This window comes from Nannospalax galili, unplaced genomic scaffold (genome assembly GCF_000622305.1).
Source record: "Nannospalax galili isolate Female #2095 unplaced genomic scaffold, S.galili_v1.0 scaffold566, whole genome shotgun sequence".
Taxonomy (NCBI): domain Eukaryota; kingdom Metazoa; phylum Chordata; class Mammalia; order Rodentia; family Spalacidae; genus Nannospalax; species Nannospalax galili.
In genome coordinates this window covers 630,860-657,959 of record NW_008355811.1, presented here as the reverse complement: position 1 = coordinate 657,959, position 27,100 = coordinate 630,860, and the positions used below count along the sequence as shown (strand labels likewise).

General features: G+C 44.3%; 1 protein-coding gene and 1 non-coding gene across 15 annotated transcripts in view; both read left to right on the top strand.

The window, feature by feature from the left end:
• Ep400 (E1A binding protein p400) overlaps window positions 1-27,100 on the top strand; it is a 152,902-nt gene that overhangs the window by 100,314 nt on the left and 25,488 nt on the right. For 8 of the 14 annotated variants that reach the window (XM_029556478.1, XM_029556476.1, XM_029556470.1 and 5 more), the window contains 20 exons: window positions 1,320-1,486; window positions 2,840-3,009; window positions 3,870-4,100; window positions 6,057-6,221; window positions 7,671-7,829; window positions 8,700-8,794; window positions 9,223-9,494; window positions 12,017-12,219; window positions 12,333-12,502; window positions 13,924-14,120; window positions 17,956-18,067; window positions 18,873-19,016; window positions 22,098-22,256; window positions 22,445-22,528; window positions 23,161-23,295; window positions 23,596-23,640; window positions 23,729-23,882; window positions 24,473-24,714; window positions 24,857-25,030; window positions 26,125-26,172. In XM_029556478.1, coding sequence (XP_029412338.1) covers window positions 1,320-1,486; window positions 2,840-3,009; window positions 3,870-4,100; window positions 6,057-6,221; window positions 7,671-7,829; window positions 8,700-8,794; window positions 9,223-9,494; window positions 12,017-12,219; window positions 12,333-12,502; window positions 13,924-14,120; window positions 17,956-18,067; window positions 18,873-19,016; window positions 22,098-22,256; window positions 22,445-22,528; window positions 23,161-23,295; window positions 23,596-23,640; window positions 23,729-23,882; window positions 24,473-24,714; window positions 24,857-25,030; window positions 26,125-26,172 — 3,126 coding nt within the window. The remainder of the gene's footprint in view (window positions 1-1,319; window positions 1,487-2,839; window positions 3,010-3,869; window positions 4,101-6,056; window positions 6,222-7,670; window positions 7,830-8,699; window positions 8,795-9,222; window positions 9,495-12,016; window positions 12,220-12,332; window positions 12,503-13,923; window positions 14,121-17,955; window positions 18,068-18,872; window positions 19,017-22,097; window positions 22,257-22,444; window positions 22,529-23,160; window positions 23,296-23,595; window positions 23,641-23,728; window positions 23,883-24,472; window positions 24,715-24,856; window positions 25,031-26,124; window positions 26,173-27,100) is intronic. The other 6 variants (XM_029556475.1, XM_017803365.2, XM_029556482.1 and 3 more) reach the window with 4 other exon arrangements.
• On the top strand, window positions 13,518-13,649 carry LOC115067769. The gene has a single exon (XR_003847134.1). It is a non-coding gene; the product is annotated as a small nucleolar RNA SNORA49 (small nucleolar RNA).

Below are 27,100 nucleotides of genomic sequence, written 5' to 3'. Positions count from 1 at the left end.
GGTCTCCCTGTAGCTCCAGCTGGCCTGGAACTCTCTATGTAGAGCAGGCTGGCCTTGAACTCACAGAGATCCGCCTGTGTCTGCCTCCCGAGTGCTGGGACTAAAGGCGAGCACCACCACACCCGGCTAGTTTATGGAATTGTATCTGGCTTCTTTTCATTTAGCATTTTCAAGACTTATCCTCATTGTAGTCTATGTCATTCCTCTTAAAGGCTAGATAATAATTGTGTTGTAATGACCACATTTTATTCTTTATTCTTTTTTAAAAAAATTTATTTATTTTATGTGTATGCATGTATTGCCAGCATGTAGGTAAGTGTACCCGTGTTGTGCAATGCCCACAGAGGTCAGAAGAGGCTGTTGGATCCCCTGGGACTGGAGTTACAGACAGTTGTTAGCTGCCATGTGGGTGCTGGGATTCGAACCCAGGTCTTCTGCAAGACAACCAGTGTTCTTAACCGCTGAGCCATCTCTCCAGCCCCCACATTTTATTCTTTAATTAGCTGATGGATACCTGAAATTTTCATTTCTGGCTATTGTTAGTAATGCTATTGAGGATATTCCTGCAGGATGGGCATACACAGGGTTTTTATCGTTCTTTGGAGTACACTACAAGTAGTGTTGTAGGTCATTTTACCTGCTGGAGGAGCTGCCAATTGTGCTACTGTAGCTAGATCACCAGATTCCCCTCCAGCAGTATGAGGGCTTCTGTGGCCCTCTTTTTATCTCTTACCTTCCTCTTGTCCAAAAGTCTTTAAAAATACAGATGGGTAGTTCTGGGGAAGGCAGGGCACTTTCACTTGCTAGGGCTGTGGTCATGTTTCTGACTGACTACCAATAGACTGGGGCCAGGCCCTCTTATGTCTCTCCCACTCTGTGTGTTTGTCTAGCACTGAGTAGTGTCTGCAGTGAGCCTTGTAGGGATCACTCCACTATACAGGTAAGCGTGTGTAGGTTACACCTAGCCCTTCCCTTCTCCTGAGGAAGACTGCTGTTTGTTTCTACACTGTCCAGACCAGAGCTGTCTGTGGATATACTTCTCTGTAGCTCCAGCTTGTGTCTCAGTGTCTTGTGTCTTGTGTCTCTTCATTCATAAGATCCTGGGGAGGGCCAAAGAGCTGTTGTCTCGTTGTGCAAAGGAGATCTGGCTCTCTGAGGAGCATGGCCTGCCCAGTCTAAGCAGGGGAGGGCCTGGTATACTGCCTGGAACAGAAGCCTACCCTGTTGACTCCTACCTTGTACCTTGATTCATGGTCAAATGTTTTCCTCAGCCACCTCATACAGAATATTTCTTCTTTTGTTTTTCTTTTCCTACTTAGGAAACTGATCTTTCTATATTTGATCTCATTGGGTTAGAAAATAAAATCACTCGCCATGAGGCAGAATTGCTGTGTAAGAAAAAAGTGACTCGGAAACTCATGGAGGAAGTCTTTACTTTACCGCTTCCATCAGCTCGGCCAGCAGCAGTGAAGCTGAAGGCCAGCAGGTATGTGGACAAAGTTAGGAGTTGCATGTAGCTCGTCTGGCCTGTTAACCTGCTCCACAGGCTTCCTGCTGGTTTGGAGTCAGGTGCCTTGGCCATAAGGCCAGCTGACTCTGAGCTGTCAGTGATGATAATAAAAGCTGTGCTTTTGGAGAATGTCCTGAATGTCTTTAGTTTTGGTGAGCACAGCCATGTGGAGATACTCACCAAGCAGCAAATGTGGCTGGTTACCATCCTGAGAATCATTTTTCTTGGTTAACTTTAATGAAGGAAGCTTTAGGATTTAGGAGGATGTTAGGGCTGAGCAGTCTGCTATCTGGCATGATCAGAACAGACATCTGACTGGGTAGAGTGCAGTGTGTGCTCGTGGGCATGAACATGGGCTGATATAGGGGTCCACTCAACAACAATGAAGTTTTTGTTCTTTCAAGTGACAACACAGTGATGTAAAATGATGATTTGGTGGGGTGAGAGAGCTCATGAGGCTAGAAGAGATAGACAGTTGATAAAGTCAAAGTGTAAATGATTCAGAACAGACTAAACCCAGTGATGAGAAATAAGCAAAATCCTGTGCTTGTGTGAAGGAGGTGTGGGGTGGGGGATAGGTACTTTTTAGATATAAAGGGGCCAATTGTACAGATTGGAAGCCCATCCTCAAACCTCTTGCAGACCTGGTTTGCTTGGGAACTGTGACCTGTTGGCCCTTCTTGGTAGCCACAGTGGCAACAGGCTTTAGCTTAGCCTAAGACTCACGAATCCATTTCTACTCGGAGAGCCAGTAACCCTGTGACCACAGACAGGGCCACCCACTTGTACTTATCTGAGCTTTGTTAAAGGTTTCAATGGCTGGCTCCGTTTGTCTTCACATTTTCTAGGTCAGAGAGCTCACACCATCTTGATCATATTCAGACCAGCTGCCTGGTCACTTTGCACACCTTCCCAGGTCTTGCCATTTCTGTCCATTTCTGAACTGCCTTGGTGTCACATTGTGCTGATAGAGGATTTCCTTTCACTTTGCTCTTAGTCTAACCTATAGTTATAACATGGCTGTTATGTTCCAGAGGTGTTTTCTCATAACATAATTTGATGCATACCTAATAATTGTTATCCATGTATTACTGCACGTGGGGAGATATACCATCTTTGAGTATAGAGTTTGTCAACAGCTCTCCTAGGCTTGGGGCAGGATTCTTACCAACAGTATTTAGAGTCACCCTGTTCCTGCCCCATGCCTCTTTAACCTGCCTATCTGAATTGGGGACACCAGCTGGCCTTAAAGGGGCAGTCTTCTAGAGCCCATGTTCTTTGCAGTGTGGTGATTCTGTATGTCTTCTGCTTGGGCCAATGGTCATCTAGGTTGTTTCAGCCTGTACAGTATGGCCAGAAGCCTGAGGGTCGCACTGTGGCATTCCCCAGCACACACCCGCCCCGGATGGCGACTTCCAACACAGCCACAGCTACTCCACAGGGCCAGGTTCGAGGACGGCCACCAATTGCCACATTCTCTGCCAACCCAGATGCAAAAGGTATCTCACATAAACATTTCTCTGTTGTAGAATGCCGTGGGGAGATGCTCCTGGCACTATGTTTCTTCCCCACTGAATGCTGTAGCCATTGCTGAGGGTATGAAACCGCCGAATGACCTGCATAGGTGCCACCTGCAGATCCTGATGAACTGAAGACAGGGTGGTTTTTTCTTTCCTTCCCATTTTTCTTTTTTTGAGACAGGATATGTAGCCTGAAACTTATAATCCTCCTGCCTCCACTCCCCTGAATGGTGGGATTTGTAGACATATAGCACTATGCCTGACTATAGACTTTGCTCCTATGCTGGGTTTTTCCTACAGAAGAAAGTTTCCTCTTAGCTAAGCATGTAACAGGACCTCTGCAAAATGTTTTCCTTGAAGTATGTCATAGTTGTTCAGGAAAGTTCTTCCTGCTGCATTTGTTGTCATTGCTTTAGCTTCACCTGTGGTTGCTTTGAAGGGTAGGTAAATAGGCAGGAAAGGTCCTAGAAGTGACCCTTTAGCCTCAGCTGAGAATAGCAGCATGGGGTTTTTGTACTGATAAGAGCAAGTGCATCTGTGTTTACAGAGCGCTTTCTAACTGTTGGCAGCATTTGACAGGCTGACTTCTAGTCCAAGATGTATGCCCTATGTGTTGTCAGCTCATAGGAAGCCTCACAAATTGGCAGCCGGCAGAACCTTAAGTTTTTCTCACCATAAGGATTACACCAGCCCCTCCATGTTTGTTTCCTATGAGCGGGCTTCTCATTTGAGAGACTGAAGTAATGTTTATGTAATTTCTTTTAACATTCGGGTGTAAAATACTGCATGTTATAAAGAACCTCTAACAGCTTTGCACAAAACAACCTTATTGATTGCAGCAGCAGCAGCCCCGTTTCAGAACTCTCAGGCTTCCGTCGGTGCGCCTCGACACCAACCCACCTCGACCTCCAGCACAGCAGCGGGCCCAGCCCATCCTGCGAAACTGCGGGCTCAGGCCTCCACCCCAGGCCCACCCCTGCCCCCGCCCCAGGCCCCTTCGCTGGTGGCTGGGCAGAGCGTGCCGCCCCAGCGGCTGGTGCTCACCTCGCAGGCCCAGGCCCGCTTGCCCAGTAAGTGGCCTTGCTGTCCAGGGTCTTGCTGCTCTGGAGCAGTGTGTCAGGAACATGGGATATCTGAGGAGCCTTTGCTGTCCACTGCCTTTGTCTGTCCCTCAGCCCAGGCCTGGAGCATGATATCTGTCAGTGTGGGGCTGCACCAGAGGTCACCATCCAGGGTCCTGCTCTTCTCTGCTCTTTCTCCTCCTCACTCACCAGCTCTGCTTTCCTCCTGTGCTGCACTGGTGTTCAAGGCTGGCACCTCTGCTTAGCCTCAGCCATGGTTCTGTTCCAGCAGACCCTGGGTCCACTCTAGGGGCCAAGTGGTGAGGCTACATGAACTAGCATTAGGTTTCCAGATACTGTTAATTCTTTTTGGTTTCTCATATATTTCCAAGTTTAAACTTGGCATGAATACCTGCTCAACAGAGATGTTTCTTAGTCACAATTCAATGACGAAAACAATACAATATTACCAGTTTTTCCTAACCCAGAATTTTGTACAGTGGGATAAGCAGTTTTTCCAGTTTACAGATTATTATCCATCCTGTTGTGGAAATTATACTAACTTAAAATACAGATCATAGAATTGTTTCTTCCTGTGTAGCAGAGTCACACTGAGGCCTTTCTGGAAAGATGGGACGGGAGCAAGAAGCAGCATGGAAGGAGGGGGAAGTCCAGCTCAGCTTTCTCATCACAAGTCTCTTCTATGGCCTGCAGTGGAGATTGGTTATCCTAGGCAGTCATATGAGAGGAGAAAACTATGTCTATCCAGTGTTTCCATAGGAGATGAGAGTTACATTGGTGTGGGGAGGAGTTATGTGTAGTAAAACATGTAAAATGGGTGATTCAACTGGCCTTTACTCACCTATGGACCAAGGAGGGCAGATGGGAGATTTAAATGTCTGCGCGTAAATCTGTCTCTGATTTTTCATTTCCCCTTCCTTGTCCACTGTAATTCTGTGTCCAAGGTCTTTTCAGGTATTTTTCTTGTCTTTTACTAACCATTCTCCTTATGGTACACCATTACTAATTCTGGCATGGATTTTCTTGGGAGAAATATTTGAACTTGGATAGCACCCATTGACTATAAAACCTCTTTAAGCTGCTGATCAGATATTGGTGAAGTGAAGACTTTTCAGTTGGGAACATGATGACATTGAGTTACATTTCTAAAATATTAAAACAGTATTCAGTTTCACATTTTTTGTCAGTAAATGTTACAGATCAAATCTTATGATTCAAATTGAATCAGTATGAAACTTTATGTCTCAGTTTTATGTCTTACGTGTTGAAATATGTTCTTAGATTGTAAAAGTGAATGTAATGGGCCGGGTGTGGTGGCGCACGCCTTTGATCCCAGCACTTGGGAGGCAGAGGCAGGGGATCTCTGTGAGTTTGAGGCCGGCCTGGTACATAGTGAGTTCCAGGTCTCCAGGTCAGCTGGGACTATAGGGAGACCCTCTGTCTCCAAAACACCAAAAAAAAAAAAAAAAAAAAGCGAATGTGATTGAATTTATTATTTTTTCATGTCAGTGACATGAACTTACTTGCCTGTGAACCTAGTTGGACACATACTTTTTCAAATTTTGTAAGTCCTCTGTAGAGTATTCAGATTGTTGCAAGTACATTTCTGCTACTTTTGATATTTGCTGTTTCTTTTTATTCTTATTATTTTGAGAGAAAAGTAAAAAAATGTTCCTTCAATATTTATTAGTAATATCTGATATCTTAAGTCCCCTGTCAGTTGTGATTAAATAGATTAACTATTAAAATCTGATATTTTATTGTGTTTTTTCTTTTCTCTTAAAATAATTATTTTCTAAAAGTGGTAGAAAGTAATACCTAATTAGCATTTCTAAGACACTTGAGTTTAGACAGTTACTATTTTTAGTGATTGTCATATAACAATCTACAACTTTTCCCAAAATGGTGTTCTGTTAGTTCATCTTTTCCTCTGTGTTTCAACAGGTGGGGAGGTAGTGAAAATAGCTCAGCTGGCATCCATTGCAGGGCCACAGAGCCGTGTTGCCCAGCCAGAGACACCTGTGACACTACAGTTCCAGGGGAATAAGTTCACTTTGTCACATAGCCAGCTGAGGCAGCTCACAGCAGGCCAACCTCTACAGCTCCAAGGTAAGAGACAACCTGCTGATAATAACACTGACAAGGACAGGTGTGCCACCGTTAGCACTGTGCCTGAGAATCTGTCCTAGTTGGTAGGGTGACTTGGGCAAATAATGGGCCCCTGTAAGTTTCAGACTCTTCACCCAGGAATGGTGTTAATTTTCACTTCAGGGGTTGTTGAGGACCACTGAGATGACCATGAGTCATTTTGACAGTACCCTAAATAAGTGATACTCATTTTTATATTAATATCATCTACCCTTTGAAGAGAGTTTTCTATTTTGTAAACCAGAGTTAAAATGTTCACATCTTTCTAACATGAATTTTTCCAAAAATGCCAAAAGACTAGCAATTCATGTAAGGGAAATTATTTTCTTTTTCATACAGCTATTGGAGTATTGTTTTGGTGTGTGGTTTTTTTTTTTTTTTTTTTTTGAGTTGGGTTCTTACTATATTGCCCAGGCTGAGATCAAGCCATCCTCCTGCCTCAGCCTTCCAAGTAGCTGAGACCTCAAGATTTGTGCTACCATGCCCAGTTAAGAGTTCTAATTTTAAGTCTCAGGTTCAAACCTTTCAGACTTTTGGTTAAGAACAACATGAAGTTATTCCTTTTTTTTGGTCTTTTTGAGAGAGGGTCTCCCTGTAGCCCCAGCTGTCCCGAAACTCACTATGTAGACCAGAGTGGCCTTGAATGCACAGAGATCCGCCTGCCTCTGCCTCCCGAGTGCTAGGATTAAAGGCGCGCGCCACCACACCAGGTTATTCTTTTAAAAGAAAAGGAGGGAATGAAATTTGAGTAGCTCCCTAAAATTAATCTCCAGTGATATGGGGCAATGACTTGCATACCATGCTGTGGTTCCCTCCCAATCCCCAACCCTGCCTTGGACCCTCAGCTAGATGACAACTCTCCCGATAGAAAATCATTTCATGTGGTTTTAATTTCCATCTTCCCAGGGTTTGCGATCTCAGACTCAGGGCCATCCATGAGCATAGCTGGTGGTCAATTATTTCCTTGTCATGTGCTTAAGAAGAAGGGTCAGGTACACACCATAGAAAGTGTTAGGCTCTTTAAAGGGCAGCCCTAAAGCCATGGGCATCTGGGCCAAGCTCAGCTCTTCCCAGCAGTTTTTAATCTCATTGGCAGTGGCCACATGGCATCTGGGTGCTTTTCTGTGACTTTCACAGCCCTGGGACAACTGTAGTTCTCAGTGGTTATGTACCTGGCTATGTGCAAGGATTAGTGGTCTTTTCTTGATGTTGTACTCAGATGGTTCTCCATCAAGGACTTTGAGAATTCTCCTCCATCAGAGTTACTGAGCTATGTACTGTTGCTTGTGTAAATGTGGCTTTGGGTCTGCAGTGTAGTTATTTGTTTCTCTACTATTTGGAAGTGATAAGCGTGTAGCTGTACTATGCACACGCCTGTGACTGATGCTCCTGGTGGACCTATGATTGCAGGCAGCGTCCTCCAGATCGTGTCAGCCCCTGGGCAGCCCTACCTGCGAGCCCCTGGCCCTGTGGTGATGCAGACCGTGTCTCAGGCGGGCGCTGTGCATGGTGCCCTAGGAAGCAAGCCTCCAGCCGGTGGCCCCAGCCCCGCACCCTTGACCCCACAAGGTAGGGTGTTCTGAGCAGGGGGAAGGCTTGGTGGGAGCTTCTTCCTGACTCTTATTCGGATTGATTGGGAGGTGTTCCGTATCTCTGGCCATGGGCCTTCTGCATATCAAAGCTTTGTTTGTGACTGTCTTCCACAGATATGTTATGGTATCATCTTGGTTTATCTTTTCTTTCCATTGCTTTCAAAGATACTGGTTGACTATAACCCAGCCCCACTGTGTTCTAATAGGAAACTTTGAGAACTATGAGATGTGCTTATATCACATAAATTTTGTGTGTTTAAACTCCCTGAGAGCAGAGTCATGTGCTCTATACAAGTTTTGTACTGTGCTCTGTCTGCCTAGTGCATCCTGAACAGCTGCTGGGCTCCTAGCTTCTGTCATACCCTCTGCCAGCTTCTCTTCTGAGGTCCCACTCCTGCCTTTTTGTGCTCTGTACTAGAGGTGGTGGGTAGATTTGATGCAGGGGCAAGCAGGGAGTCATTACTTTTTATCATTGGTGCCCTGTATTGCTTCATCAGGATGGGCAAGAGGAAGATATGAGGCTGGGTTGGGCAGGGACAGGTATGTGCTCCATCCTTTCTAGAGAGGTCCTGAATCCAGCTCTCGCTATGATGTTCATGCACCAGAGTCCTACAGTCCCAGAGCCAGCTTTTCTTACCTTCTTGGGGGTTTTAGGAGTTAGCTATTACACCTTGGTCAAGCAGTCTATCTTTGGGACTGGATTTTATGCATATTGGCTTTCCTTTTCAGCTTTTTAATTTTTTTCCAATGCTAGGGATGGAACCCATAGTGTTGAGCATGCCAGGAAAGTGCTCTGTTACCAAACTATACCTGCATCTCCATCAGCTGTTTGCTTTTGCATTTGTAGTTGGTGTTCCGAGTCGAGTAGCAGTGAGCACCATGGCTGTTGGGGAACCTGGCCTAGCCTCCAAACCAGCTTCTCCCGCTGCGGGGCCGACCCAGGTAAGGCTTAGATGTGAGGACACACAGTTGCAAATGCATAGTGCTGAGGCAGGTGGCTTTCAGAAGCTTTGTGGTGGCAGCAAAGGCTTCTGTGATCCTTGTCAAGTTACGACTCTCAGAGATGCATGTGTTCTTTGAATTAGAGAGTTTTGATTTTATCAATGAAAGAAATGAAACTGGGCCTGTAACTGCAAGCACATTAGTTTTCATTCTTCTTGTCTTTTGTTTTCCTTGATGTTGTAAGTGCCCTCTATGTCTTGGGAAGAAAGGGAAGGCTCACTGCCTTATCTTTCTTCCTGTCATTGAGTGGTTCCACAGAACAAGGGCTATGGATATTGATGTGGATGTCTGGGTTCCCAGAGTGTTTGGTGAGATAACTTGCTGTGGTGTTTCTCAACTGACCATGTTCTGTTGTGTTTTTGATCAAGGAGGAAAAAAGCAGACTTTTGAAGGAGCGCCTGGATCAGATGCATTTTGTCAATGAACGCCGCTGTTCCCAAGTTCCAGTATATGGCAGAGACTTGCTGAGGATTTGTTCCTTTCCCAACAGAGGAAAGAGACCTTGGTGCTGGTCTTTGGATAGTAACCTTGGGAAAGGTGCTAGAGCAGCGAGCTGTTACGTATCATCCTCAGAGAGTAAAGGTGATCTGATTTTGACATTGAATCAACGTCAAGAATCCCTCCAGGATATTCTTAACAGGTGAGTTAGAGTTGCTCTTAACCACTGAACCATCTCTTCAGCCCCCCTTTTAAAATTTTAATCTATTTTTTTTTGCTTGGTTCTCTCTCCTTTTTAAAAACAAAAACAAAACAGGGTCTCACTATGTAGCCCTGGCTGGTCTGGAACTTATATGTGGACCTGGCTAGCCTTAAATTCACAGAGATCCACCTGCCTCTGCTAGAATTAAAGGCCTATGCCACTACACCCAGCCTGGTTCTTTTTAGATGTTCTTATTCCAGTTTGCGTTCCTCCCTGTTGTCCTTTTGGAGGTTTGAGGGGATTTGGGGTTTGTAACTTTGGAACCAGAGAGTCTGGTTACTAGGGCCTTATAGCTTACCCTACTAAAGTAGCCACATGCATGAGTAGACATTGCAGGGGTTGAACTTAGAACCTAAGTTAATAGAGAAGAAGCCCTAGTGGCCTGAGCGATATAGCCAACCCATCCTATTCCTGCTAGGCCTGGATGTTTGCTCATAGTGCTAACCCTGTGTACAGGTCTCTGTGCCCCTGGCCCTGATTTCCAGGCTTAGCTTCATAGCTGTTTTCTTTCTTGTCTGCTTGGGTTACCTTGTTACTCTCTGTCCAATGGGAAGCCTTGTTACTCCAGTGCCTGGACTCAGTGTTCAGGACTTGTCTATTTCAGGCCTCTCATATTGGGCAGGTTTACTCGAGAAAGGGACAGGAGAGTCCTTCCCTAGGCTGAGCCAGACTGTGCGTGCCACCCCCAGGTTCTGTGTGGTAGTCACAGCCATTTGTTCTCATGCCCTTGGTTTTTGTTAACCACTCATCAGTCGAGGGGCATTTAGGTTGCTTCCATCTCTTAGCTGTTGTGAAAAGAGGAGCAACAAACATGGTTGTACAAATGTCCTATAATAAATAGGATGAGCCTTTTTGGGTATATGCCAAGTAGTGGTATAACTGGGTCTTCCTTTTTTTTTCGGGGGGCGTGGGTCTTTTTGAGACAGGGTCTCCCTGTAGCCACAGCTGTCTTGGAACTCACTGTGTAGACCAGCCTGGCCTTAAACTCACAGAGATCCAACTGCCTCTGCCTCTGCCTCTGCCTCTGCCTCCCAAGTGCTGGGATTAAAGGTGTGCACTACCACACCCGGCCATTTTTAGTTTTTTAAGAGTTCTTCACACTGTTTTCCATAGTTTGCAGATTCCACCAGCAGTGAATGAGTGTTCCCCTTTCTCCACATCCTTGCCAGCATTTGGTATCATTTGTTCTCTTGATCCTAGCCAGTCTAATTGGGGTAAGGTGAAACCTTAGGATGGTTTTAATTTTCATTTCCCTAATTACTAAAGGTGTTGAATACTTTTTAAGATGTTTCTTAACCATCTTTATTTCTTCCTTTGAGAACTCTCTGTGTAGCTCTTTAGCCCATCTTTTAATTGGGCCATTTGGTTTCTCCATTCTTTGTTTTTGAGTTCTTTAAACCCCTGTCAGATGTGTCACTGGTGAAGATTTTTTCCCATTCTGGGTTTTCTCTTCACTTTTTTGTTTGTTTCTATTGCTGTACAGAAGCTTTTTAGTTTGATGAGGTCCCACTTGTTGATTGTTGACCTTAATACCTGAGCAACTTTTGTCTGATTTAGAAAATCCTTTTCTACACCTGTATCTTGTAGATTACTGCCAATTTTTTATTCTAATAGTATTAGGTTTTCCAGTTTCACATTGAGGTCTTTAATCCATTTGGAGTTGACTTTAGTGCAAGGTGAAAGAGGGATCTAGTTTCATTCTTCTGTAGGTGGATGGAGATGCAGTTTTGTATGCCCTTGGTTTTTACGGTTGTTGTTGTTTTTGTTTTGAAACAGGATTTTCCTGTAGCCTCAGCTGGCCTGGAACTCACTATATAGACCAGTTAGTCTTAATCTCAGAAATCTGCCTGTTTCTGCCTCCTGAGTTCTGGGATTAAAGGCATGAGCCACAATGCCTGGTTCGCATGCCCTTGTTTGTCTTTGAAATGCTCATCATCCTTACATAATCACCGGCAACCACTTCAGTATAGAAGTAGTTGGGAGAAAAATATCAAAACGCAGCTTCAACTAATGCATAGAGGGAAGGCTTTTCTGATGTAGGTGACTAGAACCTAGCAGGCGGTATCAAGTTCACTGTGGCCTTACAAGTTGACTTCAGCCTGCAGGGTGTCCTGGGTCTGGCCCGTCCTGGTGGCATGTCACCTGTAGCAGTTAGAAGGTTTGCATCTGAAGTCAATGTTCCTCTGTCTCCAGAGTCCCAGCTGGAATCTCTGAACCAGTAGCTGTGATCTGGAGAATGCCCTGTGCTGATCATTTAGGTGTAGTCTGTCTAAAGTTGTCCTTTGATGGCAGTCGTCTGGCTATGAAGGATTATGATACCCTTCAGTGAGGGAATCAGGAGCCCTTGCTGCTTCTCTGGCCACTCACTGTTGCCAGAGGGTTCTGCCCTTGCCCAGAAGCTTCACTGCTACCAGAGGCTCCAAGGTGCCCCATGGTGACCACACATGTTTTCTGTTCCTCAGGGTAGCCTGTGTGATTCCTCCAGTGGTGGCTGCACCACCCTCCCTATGGGTGTCAAGGCCACCCTCACTGTATAGTGGCAGGCTGAGGACCCTGAGGCAGTGCCTGAGGGAACACACTGGCCCCTACCACCGGCAGCTGCAGCAGCTGACAGCACTGCGCTCACTGCAGTTCCCTGAGCTGAGGCTGGTACAGTTCGACTCAGGTATGGTAGATCCTGATGGAGTGATTTGTGACGAGTCGATCCTGATGGAGTGATTTGTGACATGAGATACACTTGCTTTGGACTGCAAGACACTTGGTGTTTCCTTTCTTTAGGGAAGTTAGAAGCTTTAGCAATCCTACTACAGAAGCTAAAATCCGAAGGACGTCGGGTGCTGATTTTATCCCAGATGGTTCTTATGTTGGACATTTTAGAAATGTTCTTGAACTTCCATTATCTCACCTATATAAGGATTGATGAAAATGCCAACAGTGAACAACGACAGGTAAGCAGTAATCATACTGCCCTGTGTGATTCTGTTGTATGACCTTGAATCATCAGTTTCAGGCCTCGTTTCCTACAGCTGTGATGTCAGTGGTCCCCTGGCCCTTGTAGCAGAAGAGGTGGTATTTACTGTGTATCTGAGCTCTAGTTTGACTCCTTCTTTATGTTTTAGCATGAGCATGTTGATCATCTAGGAGTCTGTTCCTAGGTGTCCCAGAACAGCCAGGGGTGATCTGTGGTCACTTTGGAATAGTGTTAGCCTACTTTAAGAGGTGACTGGAGTTTAGACTAATTTATAGAGAAATGCAAATTTAAACTGTGCCCATGGTTTTGCTTACTACATTTGCTAGGGATAATCTGCTTTAATCAGGCACAACGAGAGAATTCATACATAGTGGGAGCTTGTGTTAGCATAAATGTCTAGAAAGCAGCATGGATTGCTGACTTCAGGGATGGATAGACACTTGATAGTTATCTCTATCCAGGACTTCCACACAAGCAATGTCCCACTGAACAATTTGTACACACAGTTAGCTGTTCATTATAGAAGAGCTTATGATGAGCCATGGTCAGAAACGGTGAATATTCAGTAGAAGAGAGCACAAAGAATGCCTCTGATTTGACAGTGTCACAAGCCGAAACTGCCTTCCACAGCTCCATAGGACAGGCTACAAAGTTCCCATTAGCAGTGTCTCAGAGCAAGCCTGAGTGCACAAAACGGTACTAGAAGAGACCTATGTTGCCCATTTTATGTTCCATAACAGATATAGGGTTTCCACGCAGCAAGTATGCACACATACAGAAACACACACAGAGGCCTGGAAAGACTACCCCAAAAAGATGAAGAGCCAGTTTTATTGGTAATACTGTAAATTAGTTTTTTTTGTTTTTTTGTTTTTTTTCAGGAAGAGGGTTGGTTCACTCTTAGTTCTGTTTTCGCATGGAAATAATTTACAGAAGAGAAGTGTTCTCTTTGTTGTTTTAGTTCATTGTCCTAAGTGAGATTAGGGAGATCGCTTCCTCAGCCTTACTCCAGGGCTTCTTGCCTGAAGATGGTCCTGGCATTGCCTGAGGATAGAGGAGAAAGCCCAGCTCCCTCCCCAACAAGACGCTGCTTTCTTGTGGGGCCTACAGATTGGGCTGACAGCAAATGCCACATAGAGCGTGGTATCTCATGTAACTGTGTTGTCTAAACATGGCATAGAGATGCTTGTGGTCAGTGATGGAAGGTACTGCACATACACAGGACAGCCAGGGTAAGTACTATAGGTGTTGCTGTTGCTTCAGTAGGGAACATGTATCACACAGAACAAATCAAACAGTTTTGTTACAAAGAAACTTGAACTGACAAAGCATAAAAAGTGTCAAAGGTCTCCCAGTATTCTCCAGAAATGTTAACCTGAGTACTTTGTTTCCTCTCAGGAGCTAATGAGGAGTTTCAACAGAGACAGGCGAATTTTCTGTGCCCTTCTCTCCACCCACAGCCGTGCTACTGGCATAAACCTTGTTGAGGCTGACACTGTGGTGTTTTATGACAATGACCTAAATCCAGTAATGGACGCCAAGGCTCAGGAGTGGTGTGATAGAATTGGGAGGTGCAAGGACATCCACATATACAGGTGATGACAGTTATGGCTGACTCTTGTAAATGCATGTGGTGAGCTTTGTGGAAGTCTTGTAATACAGAATTGAGAGGTAGAGTCAGATATATCTTGCAGTGGATTTTATTTTTTTTATTTATTTTTTTTATTTTTTTGGTCTTTTTGAGACAGGGTTTACCTGTAGCCCCAGCTGTCCTGGAACTCACTATGTAGGCCAGGCTGGCCTTGAACTCAACAGAGAACTCACAGCCTCTGCCTCCCCTGGAATTAAAGGCATAAGCCACCATGCCTGGCTCCTGCAGTGGAATTTTAAAAGTTTCTACTGTATTTGATTTATTCTCCCTTTAGACACATCACTATTACTGCTGGTATATCTAGTCTTTGTACTCAATATTTACTTAAACTTATAATTCAGTTGTATGGCTTATGTCTGGTCTGTTGGCTTGCTGGTGTTCAATGCTCAAATGTTATATCTCTTTTTACAGTGCCTATCTGTGGAGAGCAGTTTGTATTTGGGTTGTTTTAACTATTATAAAATATAAAGTATGTTGAAAGACATTCTGTATCATTATCTTCAAATACAAATCATAACTAGTCAAACACAACTAACTGGGGGAGACAGAGAACAGACCTGTGGCCCTTCTATATTTCTGGGTGGTATTATTATTATTATTATTATTATTATATAAGTTTATGTATGAGTATGGTTGCACCTTCAGCTGACTCTGAGTAAGACAGTGGAGCTGTGTCCTGTTTCCTGCTTAGGAACATAATCCAGACAGGCAAAAGATGAATAGTCTCTTCTAGGTAAGCATTGTTTGCAAGGTCAGATTGGTCTCACAAGTTGAAAAGAAAAAATAAGGTAATTTTATTTAAAAGCAGAGAGGGAGAGAGCCTAGTAATATGAATAGTTATTTCTCTGTGTCACAATAACATGAAAAGAAATCTAGCTCACTGGGGGGCAGGAAGACACGGAAGCTTAATATACAATGAAATGCCTATTCAGGTCTACCAGGCAGGCACCACAGCAAAGGGAGGGTGAGTCGGGCTTCAAGCCCTGGTAATAGAAGCTCCTGTGTGTTTATAGGGTACAGGGGTTGCCTCAGTTCTGAAAGCAACATGGCAAGACATGACAAAATTAAAGTGTTCTGTCCTTTACCCTGTCATAACCATGCTGAGGCATCTGCCCACATTGTAAGGGTGTTCACTGAAGCCTTGCCCACATGGACAAAGCAGGAACAGAGTGCCCATTGGGGTGGAGCTGTACATATATTGAACAGCCAGTAGGAAAAGGAATTTGGAGGGGATTTCTTCATGCTGCTTAGTGAAGAAAGCAAGTATAGGTTGGCATATGTCTGGACAGCACTGTGCCTTCTGCTGCACACCTAGAACACCTGGCAGAGTGCACCCAGGCTATTAGCCTTTGCATTGCCTGCCTAGGGGAAGGGGATGGAAAGGCAAACCAAGATGAAGATAAGTATTATAAGAATTCTTTCCCTGGGTAAATACGAATAATGTCTGTCCCCTCCTTATAAGGAAGGTCCCAACAACTAACCAAATCAGGATTCTATTAAAACTTTACCCAATGGAACCAATGAACTTATTAAGTTTACTTATAGAGCAAAAGTGAGGAATTTTTTTAATATTTCATTTATGATTTTTTTATTAGGTATATGAGTATACTACCTGCATGTGTGTAAGTACACCCATGTTGTGCAATGCCCATGGAGTTCAGAAGAGGGTGTCAGATCCCCTGGAACTAGAGTTACAGATGGTTGTTAGCTGCCGTGTAGGTGCTGGGAATTGAACCCAGGTCCTCTGTAAGAACGGCAAGTGCTCTAACCATTGGACATCTCTCCTAAGCAGCTGTACCCTGGAGTGGATGATGACTTCTCCATAGCTGCATAGATGGAGTCCCTACTTTAGTTAACTTTCCTCAGCCTGTATACTTTAACACCTCCATGTGTAGTTAGGACTGGATTGCATGTGAATGGCTGGGAGGAACAGGAAGGAACCACTGGACTCTCAGGTGAGGGTCCAGTTATCTTCCTCACACCCTCCTTTTCTGAGGACCTGTCAACAGTCAACAGGTCTCTTACAGGCAGGCATAGCTTATCTGAAGATGGTGGCTTTTTTGCTTGGAGGACTGTATTGTACAACAGTATATCTATAAAAAGTTGCCCACAGGAGTGGTGAGATGGCTCAGCAGTTACAGGCTCTTTCCACCAAGCCTGACAACCCAAGTTCAATCCCCAGGACCCACATGGTAGAAGGAGAGAACCAACTACTGCAAGTTGTCCTCTTACCTCCACACATAGGCAGTGGCATATCCTATATGTGTGCACACACAATTAATATAATTTTTATAAAAATGTTGCCTGTGCTGGACATGGTGGCATAAGCTGTAATCCCAGCATTTGTACAACTGAGACAGGAAGATTATAGCTTGAAGCTAACCTGGGCTGCATAATAACAACTGTGTTTCAACCAAACCAAACCCAGAGGTCACTCACTTCATGTATGTGGGATCACATGAATGTAAGGTGGCAGCCATCTTGTTATATGCATATGTATTGATGTGCTTACAAAACAATGTGGGTGGAAATGTGAGCATGTTTCAATAGTTATTTCAGGGATTAGAATTGGGCTGACTTTTTCCCCCTGTTCCTTATGCTCAGATATAACGTTTTTTATTTTTTATTTTTATTTTTTGCTCTTTTTGAGACAGGGTGTCTCTGTAGCCCCAGCTGGCCTGGAACTGACTAGGTAGAGCAGGCTGGCCTTGAACTCACAGAGATCCACCTGCCTCTGCCTCCGGAGTGCTGGAATTAAAGGCGTGCGCCACCACGCCCGGCAATGTAATTTTTTTTTTCTTTGTACTGCCCATGCATTAATATGGTCAAGACAGAACAGACTTTCACTGCATTTTCCCAGATATGATATTACCATTTCATGCATTCTCAATCTTTCTGGATCATGTTGCCACTTCCCTTGGTTGGATAGTTTTTCTACCCAGCATTTATAGGTCTGTTCCTTTCTAATTTGTGCCCTTTGATTGTCTTCATCTAGGTTCCTTATTTAGAGTTTTTTTTTTTTCTGTAAAAATTTCATTTGTTCTTTCAAATGAAATTTGAAAAAAATAAATCCTGCTAAAATCATTTAATTTGAGCTTTCTTAGATTTTAGTGTTTAGAATCTTCTGAGTCAGCATTGTGGGAAGATAATAGACTGTGGATGGGGCCTGCATGGGCCTCTACCCTGAGACCATCTGTTCCATTGTCTGTTAAGCAGGGACAACACCCCATAGTTCAGTCTTCTGTTAGCTTCTTTTGTGAGCCTAGCAACTTTCAGGGGACACATGAAAACTGTCCATACTTAGGTAAGAATGGGATTATCTCTTTGACGCACGAGTCTCAACAGGCAAGTCAGAGAAGTGCTTAACTCTGCCTGCTGGAGTCAGAGAATCAGAGAAAATTTCAAGAAGGGCAAGTGCTTGTGATGAGTCCAGGACTGAGTTAGACATTTCCAGGTTGAAGATGATGGGAAAAAACAGTACTAGTTAGAGGAATGTCCCACAGGACAGTGTGAAAAGTTGTGGATCTACATGGCCTACCAAACTGCAATGATCAGAGAAGCCACTTGAGCCAGGCTTGAAGAGGGTTTGGAGGCTAGTAGGTATTGATCAGAAGGTGGTGCTGGTGCCGCTTCTCTGGCTACCATTTCACCTGTGCCTGGTGTTGATTTCTTAGGTTTCCAAGTGATTTAACTGTCACTGTGTCTGTATGTATGTATATATATATGTGTGTGTGTGTGTGTGTGTATATATATATATATATTTTTTTTTTTTTTTGTAGGCTTGTCAGTGGCAATTCTATTGAAGAGAAATTGTTGAAAAATGGAACTAAAGATTTGATCCGAGAAGTAGCTGCTCAGGGAAATGACTACTCCATGGCATTCTTAACTCAGGTATCCTTCATTTGCTAAGAATTCTGCCTGTGGTATGGTAGGCCTGCAATTCTAGCACTCAGGAGGCTGAGGCAGGAGGACAGTGCATTTAATACCAATCTGGGCTATATAGTGAGACCCTGTCTCACCTCCTAACCTCACTCAGGGTGAAGAATACCAGGGTGAACAGAATCATCTCTTTAAAAAGTTTTTTGGCCAGGCGTGGTATCACATGCCTTTAATCCCAGCACTCAGGAGGCAGAGGCAGGCAGATCTCTGTGAGTTCAAGGCTAGCCTGGTCTACATAGTGAGTTCCAGGACAGCTGGGGCTACAGGAAGACCCTGTTTCAAAAAGACCAAAAAAAAAATTTATTTATTTATTTTTTTTAAAAGACAGGGTCTCAGGGCTAGTATGGTGGCACACACCTTTAGTCCCAACACTTAAGAGACAGAGGCAGGCAAATCTCTGTGAGTTCAAGGCCAGCCTGGTCTACAAAGTAAGTTCCAGGCTACCTGGAACTTTGAGACCCTGTCTCAAAAATACCAAAAACAAAAACAAAGGCAATATCTGACTGTGTAGCCCTGGCTGGCTGGAACTCTTTATGCAGACCAGATTAGCCTTTAATTCCAGAGATTGGGCTGTGTCTGCCTCCTAAGTGCTGGGATTAAAGGCATGTATGCCACTATGCATTGCAGAATTGTCTTATTTTAATGTGTATGCACTAATGAGGACTGTTTGTCTGATGGGTATTCATGCTGCGTAAGGCTAAAGTTAAATATAGGATTATGTCTGTTCCTGGAAAATAATGTGCTTATTTGTGTCCAGCGAACTATCCAGGAGCTGTTTGAGGTTTACTCACCCATGGATGATGCTGGCTTTCCTGTGAAAGCTGAGGAGTTTGTGGTGCTTTCTCAGGAACCTTCTGTCAGTGAAACCATTGCACCCAAGATTGCAAGACCTTTCATAGAGGTGAGAGTAAATCTGGTCAGCCCTAAGTGTTGTTTGTCTGACAATGAACATTCTGTTTGAGTCTTGACCATATGTGCTTTCCTGATGTGACTGTGTGATTTACTCACGTAGCTTCTGAGCACTCAGTCATTACTCTTCCCTGATCTGTGAGCCCTTTCTCTCAACTCTGCCATCTACCTCCTTTCTTTCTTTCTTTCTGCTCTGCTTCCCTCATTTCTTCTCTCCTAACTGTAAAGAAATGTTAAGTGAGTGGTGATGAAGATACAGTCTCTTTCAGCTGTTGCCCCTGTGTCTGTTAAGACTTATTGAGCCATACTTGATTTCCAGTATTGAGCTGATTTCCAGTATTGAGCTGTGTTGTCTCCTCCTCCTCTGACTCAAGTAGCCACCAGCTCCATGTGGCCCCTGAGCCAATGAAGAAACATTGTTCACCTTTATCAGGTGCACAGTCATTGTAAAATACACAGCTGACTTTGAAGACCTACACAAGGCCCCAGAGTGTCTAGCTCCTCTCACAATGGTACCTTGTTGAGGTGTAATATTTTGGATGCGTCTGAGGAATATTACTGTTTTAGTGCTGATACTAGAAGGTTTAGAGTTGGACATGTAGGTCCAATGCAGTGGCCGTCTGTATGGTCATATAATGGGTACCTGTCAGGGCTACTTACCTCCTCTCCAGTCTATTCACTGCCTGACCAAAGTCCTCTCCACTCTCAAGACTAGGCCTTAACTGTCCCTCACTTGTTGAATGACTCCTTCTCTACCACAGTGAAGGGAAGGGGCTTCCTTCCTCTCCAGACCCTGCTCCCCATGCTCTCCTTCAGTGTCTTTCTCATGGAAACCTCTACATCTCTCATTCTGTTGTTTTACTGGGGTGGTGACTGATGACTTGTTTGCTTGCTTTTCTCTGAGAGCTGTGAAGGATAGTGTGTAGCAGTGCTCTAGTTTGCTGTGTTGGCCTGTAGTTCATGATGTCAGAGCTTGTTTTCACTGACAGTGGTCATGATGAGCTGCTCCGCTTTTGTTTAAATATTTGTATGTGTTTTTGTGTGCATATGCACACATGCTTGTGTGGAGGTCAGAGGACAACTTGTAGACATCTTCCAGCATGTGGGTTCTGAGAATTGAATTCAGGTCATCAGACTTGATGGCAAATGCCTTTACCTGCTGATCATCTTATTGGTCAGGTTTTTTTTCTCCCTTCCACTTCCCCTCCTCTTTCCCTTTCCCCTCCCTTCAGGTCATCAGGCTTATTGGTAAGATCTTTTACCTGTTGCTCTATCTTGCTGATCACTGGCTAAGTTTGTCCTCCCTCCCTCCCTTCCTTCCAAGACTTAAAACTTTTCTTCTGGGGCTGGAGAGATGGCTCAGTGATTAAGAGCACTGATAGCTCTTGCAGAGGATCTTGGTTTGATTCCCAGCACCCACATGGCGGCTGCGAACCATCCTTAACTCCAGTTCCAGGGGAAGTGGAAGCCCTCTTCTGATCTGAGGCATTGCACAACATGGGTACACTCACATACATGCAGGTAATTCACTCATACACATAAAATAAAAATAATAAATAAAATATTTAAAAAACCACTTTTCTTATTATTATGTAATTTTATGTATATGAGTGTTTTGCCTGCTTGTATGTAGGTGTATCATGTATATGCGGTGCCTACAGAGACCAGAAAAGGACATTGGGTAGGAACTAGAGTTATAAACAGTTAGCCGCCATGTTGGTGCTGGGACTTGAACGCAAGTCCTCTATAAGAGCAGCCAGTACTCTTAACCAATGAGCTACCTCTCCAGCCCCTCTTAAGAATTCTTTATGCCTTGTGGACTTAAGTGCCTCTACTTGGTATGGACATGGCATCCATGCTGTGGTTTTTCTGTCTTGATGAGCCAAGATTCCCAGACCTGACACCATCTGGAGCTCTTTTCTCTTGTGTTCTGCTTAAAAGATTCTTCAGCTGGGCGTGGTGGCACACGCCTTTAATCCCAGCACTTGGGAGGCAGAGGCAGGTGGATCTCTGTGCGTTCAAGGCCAGCCTGGTCTACACAGGTGGGTTCCAAGACAGCTGGGGCTACAGGAAGAACCTGTCTCAAAAAGGCCAAAAAAAAAAATTCTTCAAGGTCACCATGGTACCCTCCTTTATGCCTTTTAGAAATAATTTCTGTTAATTTTTGTGGGTCTTGTGCAGTACTATCATAGTTTAAATTGCAGGTTTTACCAAATTGCTCCGAAAACTGGTTGCATGATTTTGTTGTGCATCTTCTGACCCACAGCTGTATTATCTCAGCTGAGAGACCTGTCTATGTTCCTTAGCCACTGTCAGATGTGTGCTCTTGGCTTCTTTAAAGGTGGACATTGGCAGCTTTTCAATGAGCATGCCTCAGATTCTGACAAAGCTAGGTAGCTGTCCTTTATGTTCTTGGGCACCTCTACTACAGTTTTCTGTAGACTTATTTTTGTATTTGGGCTGTGTACAGTAGACTCTGGTTCTCCCTGTGTGTCAGCAGCTGTGGCTAATAGTCTACCTGGTGTGAGATGAAGCTGCATGGCCTCTCTTTGTTCATGGAGTCTCTGTTCTGGTAGCCTCATTGTCCTCCCATTTATCTTGGCATATCATCATCCTTTGCCCATGTCAGTGTTCTGTTCATGGGTTTTTTTCCTGTCCAGCTTGATAGTTATTTTGGAAAGCACAGAGTTTTTTAGATCAATCTATGGTCTCTCATCACCTGAGTGTCTATTATCTGACTTACGTTTGAGAATCTTTTCGTTGTTTGGGGTTTTTTTGTTGGTTTTGTTTGTTTATTTGTTTGTTTGGAGACAGGGTCTTCTGTAGCCCCAGCTGGCCTGAAACTCACTGTGTAGACCAGGCTGTCCTCGACCTCACAGAGATCCTCCTGCTTCTGCTTCTCAAGTGCTGGGATTAAGGTGTGTGCCACCCTGCTCCTGTTTGAGACTCTTAAAGGAAGGGACTACCTCCCTGGAGGCTTGGTGATTACTTACAGCACAGGCATCTACTTTAATGTTACTAACCCATGCGTTTGACAAGTCCACTTCGTAGTCTCACTGCAGACTCCCTGTAGGCCCTCAAGAGCATTGAGTATCTGGAGGAAGATGCCCAGAGGTCCACAGAGGAAGCTGTGCCTGGATCCAGCACTGAAGTTGTGTCTTCAGACTTGGACAGCTCCCGATGTGATGAGGAGCCTTCACAACTGGAGGAGCTGGCTGACTTTATGGAACAGGTTTGGGAACTTTCTCCCTTTAAAGTTAAGTGCTATAACATTTGAACCCTTTTGTAAAATGTTTTGTTTACTTTGTATAAGAACAGCCACTCTTTAAATGTAGTGAGGGGATTTTATAAGGAATTTTATTGGCCTTTATTGACTTGGTACTAACTTGTTAGTTTTTTTTTTTTTATTTTTTTAAATAGCTTACACCAATTGAAAAATATGCATTGAATTACTTGGAATTGTTCCATACAACCATTGAGCAAGAAAAAGAGAGAAGCAGTGAGGTAAGGGGATCAGGATTTGGTCAGTTTAACATGTGAAAAGTAAAAATTTTGAGTACCAAATTTGATTGAAGTGAAGTGACTTAAAGAAACAAAGCCAAACCTTAGCAGTGCAGGACTCACTGAAAAGACATCTTGGAAGGCCTGTACAGGCTGCTGTGTTGCTTGCTTTTTACCTTGATGTCATTCATGTCTTGCACTGACTTTAAAAATAAAAACAAGTTTATTTTTTTTAATCTGTATGTGTGATTTTGCCTGTATGTATGTGAGTGCACCACATGCATGCAATGCCCAAGGAGGCCAGACGAGGGCATTGTGTCCCCTAGAACTGGATTTATAGACAGTTGTGATCTGCCATGTGGTTGCTGAGAACTGAACCTGGGTCCTATGCAAGAGCAGCGAGTGCTCTTAATCACTAAGCCATCTTTCCAGCCCCTCTGCACTTCATTTGAAGTAGCTTGGGAGCTGATGGGGGTTATATGCTATGGGGAAGTGGGTGTTTATCAGTGAGAACCAAGACATCCCCTTGTTAGAGTCATGGGGATTCATCACGTATGCCTACATAGTGCCTGGGGAGTAGATCACTCCTGCTTGCTGTAATTTTAAGGGCCTTTCTCTTTTCTCTATCCTGCTAGGATGTGGTGATAGCATCAGTGAGGGACTGGGAGTCCCGCAATGCTCGGGCCCTGCAGGAGCGGGAGGTCCAACTGCAGCTTGAGCAGGAGGAGGCAGAACTTCTCACCTATACTCGGGAGGATGCCTACAGCATGGTACCTCAAGCCTCCACCCTAGAGGAGAGCACTCAGCTTCCTTGGCCTATGTTATACCTGCTCCCACCTAATTCCTGTTCTAAAAGCACTTTCCTGATAACGGACACTTGGTTTGAGGTCTTCATTGAGATACTGACTTTTTCCTGAATGGATAGATTGTCAATCTTTGAGTAAAACACAATTTTAAATCTTATAGTTAGGCTTGTTGGACTGACTTATAAGACTTTAAATATTGAAATATGTGATTTGTGGCATATAGTGTGAAACCATTTAAGTTTTAAGTTTGCTCATGTTCCACAGGAGTATATCTATGAAGATGCTGATGGACAGACAGAAGTTATGCCGGTATGTGACCCCCCTCTCACTACATGCCTGAGTGAGAGCCCAGTTTTCTATAGCTCTGTAGCTTATGGGACTTGATTTCTCTACACAGCTCTGGACTCCACCCACTCCTCCTCAGGATGACAATGACATCTACATTGACTCGGTTATGTGTCTCATGTATGAGTCTACACCCATCCCAGAAGCTAAACTGCCTCCAGTTTATGTGAGGAAGGAACGCAAGCGGCACAAAACAGACCCCTCAGGTGTGCACCCCCACAGATTTCTGCCCCCAGGCAGTGCTGTGCTGAGGGGAGGGCAAGTGTCTGTGGCTCTTCTTCCTTCTGTTGGAATCTGAGGAGGGAACCACATACCCTTCATTACCTCTTGTACCATGTTCCTGGGACCTACCCTTTTAAGTGAGGAACCTGGATAGTTATATCTCTCAGTACTAGAAAACCACAAGGGGGTTGGGTACCATGAATACCCATCCATTAGGATTCTGAGGCAGGAGAATCATGAGAGTTCATGTCCAGCCTAAGCTACATAGTGAGACTGTCTCAAAAAACCAAAAACAATTCGTAAAACACAAAGTGGTTTTTTTCTTAAGCAGTTGCTTCCATAGCCCTCTGATCCACACACCTCTTGTGTGCTTTCTTCTTTCCTTTATTTTTTTGAGACAGGGTCTCCCTATAGCCCCAGTTGGCCTGGAACTCACTATGTAGATTCCACAGAGATCCACCTGCCTCTGCCTGGGTTGAAAACCATATACCACCATGCCTGGCTCTTACCTTACCCTGTTGGTGCTGAATCTGTATTGCTTGGTTCCATATTGTTGAAGTCTGCCCCTGTTTAGCTGCAGGAAGGAAAAAGAAGCAGCGGCATGGTGAGGCAGTTGTTCCGCCACGGTCCCTGTTTGACCGGGCAACACCCGGTATGTTGAAAATCCGACGTGAAGGCAAAGAGCAGAAGAAGAACCTGCTGCTGAAGCAGCAGACGCCCTTCGCCAAGCCTCTGCCCACCTATGTTAAGTCCTCAGGGGAGCCTGCCCAGGATAGTCCTGAGTGGCTCATTGGTGAGGACTGGGCCCTGCTGCAGGTAAGTGGCCTTGTCTTTGGTGTGAGCATGTTTGCTTCCTTTGTTGGTGCATTCACAGTATGATTGCTTTGTGTCTTTGGCACAAGGGAAGATAGCACCAGTGCATTTTTTGACCTGTGTGATCTGAAACCTTGTCCTCCAGGCTGTAAAGCAGTTACTCGAACTGCCCTTGAACCTCACAATTGTGTCACCTGCTCACACTCCTAATTGGGACCTTGTCAGTGATGTCGTCAACTCCTGCAGCCGAATCTACCGCTCTTCCAAGCAGTGCCGGAACCGTTACGAGAATGTCATTATTCCCAGAGAGGAGGGGAAGGTGAGCTTGACCTTCTTGGTCTTCCTGGGATGAAGACCTGCATAATAACCAGGTCCTGCTGTGCATTACTGGGCAGCTTGCCTGTCCCTGTAGACTGGTGAAGTCAACTTCCACAGTCACTGAGGCCCATGTCTGCACAGTACCTTACAACATGGACAGCCATGGAGAGTCATCTTGCACTTGGTGTCATGATTGGTGTTAGCAGCATACAGATACCAGCATTTGTGTTGTTGCTGCAGTGTAGAAAACTGTGCCATCCAGTCATTGGATATAGCTAGTTTTTTTTTGTTTGTTTGTTTTTTGGATAAGTAAAAGAACTCTTGGTAACTAGCTTACTTAAAGAAGAGTCTGCTCTTATTTTCTCTGCTGTGTTCAAGCTGAATCTGGGGTTTGATAAGCACAATCTGTTTCTGGGTTAACTTTGAGCATTGTAAGTCTTTATGTAATGATAGTATAGCCAAAACATTGTGTCTTTCATCCTGGCCTGAGATGAGTCAGTGCTACTGTTCCCCACCTGCGCTGAGTTTGTCACTTTCTATTTTTCCATTTAGCTTTCTTTACATGGCTCCTTCCTTTTTGCCACTTGACTGCTAATCTCTCTGCACAATATCTGCAGGCCCTGTCACACCAGTATTTGTAAATGTTGAGTCCCATTGTCAGGGCACGTGTGCAGACAGCACTGGTTTTCTGATTACTACCTAGGGGTGTCATCAACATAGGAGCAGTGGTGACATTGTCAAAACAGACGTCTAGTCCTTGTACTGAATTTGCTGTTTTAGTTGCAATTTGTGAAAATGACCTTGACATAAGAGCCACATGTATCCTCAGGACAAGGTTGCCACACTCACTTCTGTGACCACTCTTTCAGCCATCTCTTGTCATTTCTAAAGTAACTCCTCTCAGAACAAAGCATTTGTTTGCTTTTTTAATTAAAAAGCAAGCCTTCCTCATGATACCATTTTGTGGTACCTCCACCATAAAACTTCCTGAAATCTCACATTCACTCTCTTATGTTCTGGAAGCATTTATAATAATAAGGGCCATTACCTTAATATTGAAAAAAAATAAAGCTAAAATTTTTTCTTCTCTTATAGCCTATATGTGAAGCTAATCCAAAGAAAAAGGCACAAAATATTTATAAGGTACGAGGAGGTGTTCTGAATGAGTTGGAAAGCTTTGTGTAAGTGCCTGTGCAAAGGAGCACAGGGAGATTCAGAGTGAGCCCGGATTGGAATAGGAGCAATGCAGCACCTAGGATTTTCTCGAGTGCCTTTTATTCCTATGCATAGAGGATTTGCTTCTTCACCTGAAGGAGGGACCACACAGTGATTCACTGAGCCTCCCTCAGGGATGTCCAGAGCCTCCCTGTTGTTGATGCCCTGTTTGAGGCCTGTGGCATGAGGCTAGATGTGAGTAAGCATAGGATAGCTACAGGCTTGTAGCCCTGAAACCACCATAGCTAGAGCCAACCAGGGCTTTGTCACTGAACACACAATCCTTCCTGCCTCTGGCCTTAGCTTGCCTTTATTCTGATGGTGGGTGATGTACCAGCTCTTACTCTCCCTTTTCCCTGCCTCCCTTTGTCTAGCTTTGTTTTTGTTTTTGTGGTGTTTTGTTTTGTTTTGTTTTGTTTTTTTAGTTTTTTTTTTGATAGGAGAATGCTCATGTAGGGGACAGTAGGGAAGCAGATACATGTAACTTTGCACAATATTTTTGTTTTTGTTTTGTTTTGTTTTAGTTCTGACTTTCCTTGGAATGTAAGATATGTGCACATTTGTGTACTTGCCTAAGTACATCACAGGTGTACTGTGTATACCTCACTGACTCCAGTCATGGGGTTGGTTGGGGTTTAGAGATGCTGAGGGGTAGAAAGAGTCCTGGGCCAGGAGGGTTGTGAACTCTCATCTCTGAGCACCTTTGATCTTGCACAGATTGTATTTCTGGTTCTCTCTATACATGAGGGAAATGCTTTGAAGTTCTGTGGAGTACTTAGGTATCTTTGTAGCAAGGAGGTGCACAAGTAGATGACAGTTGAATGGCCTTTTTAGTTTAGCTGTGGGATTTATGCAG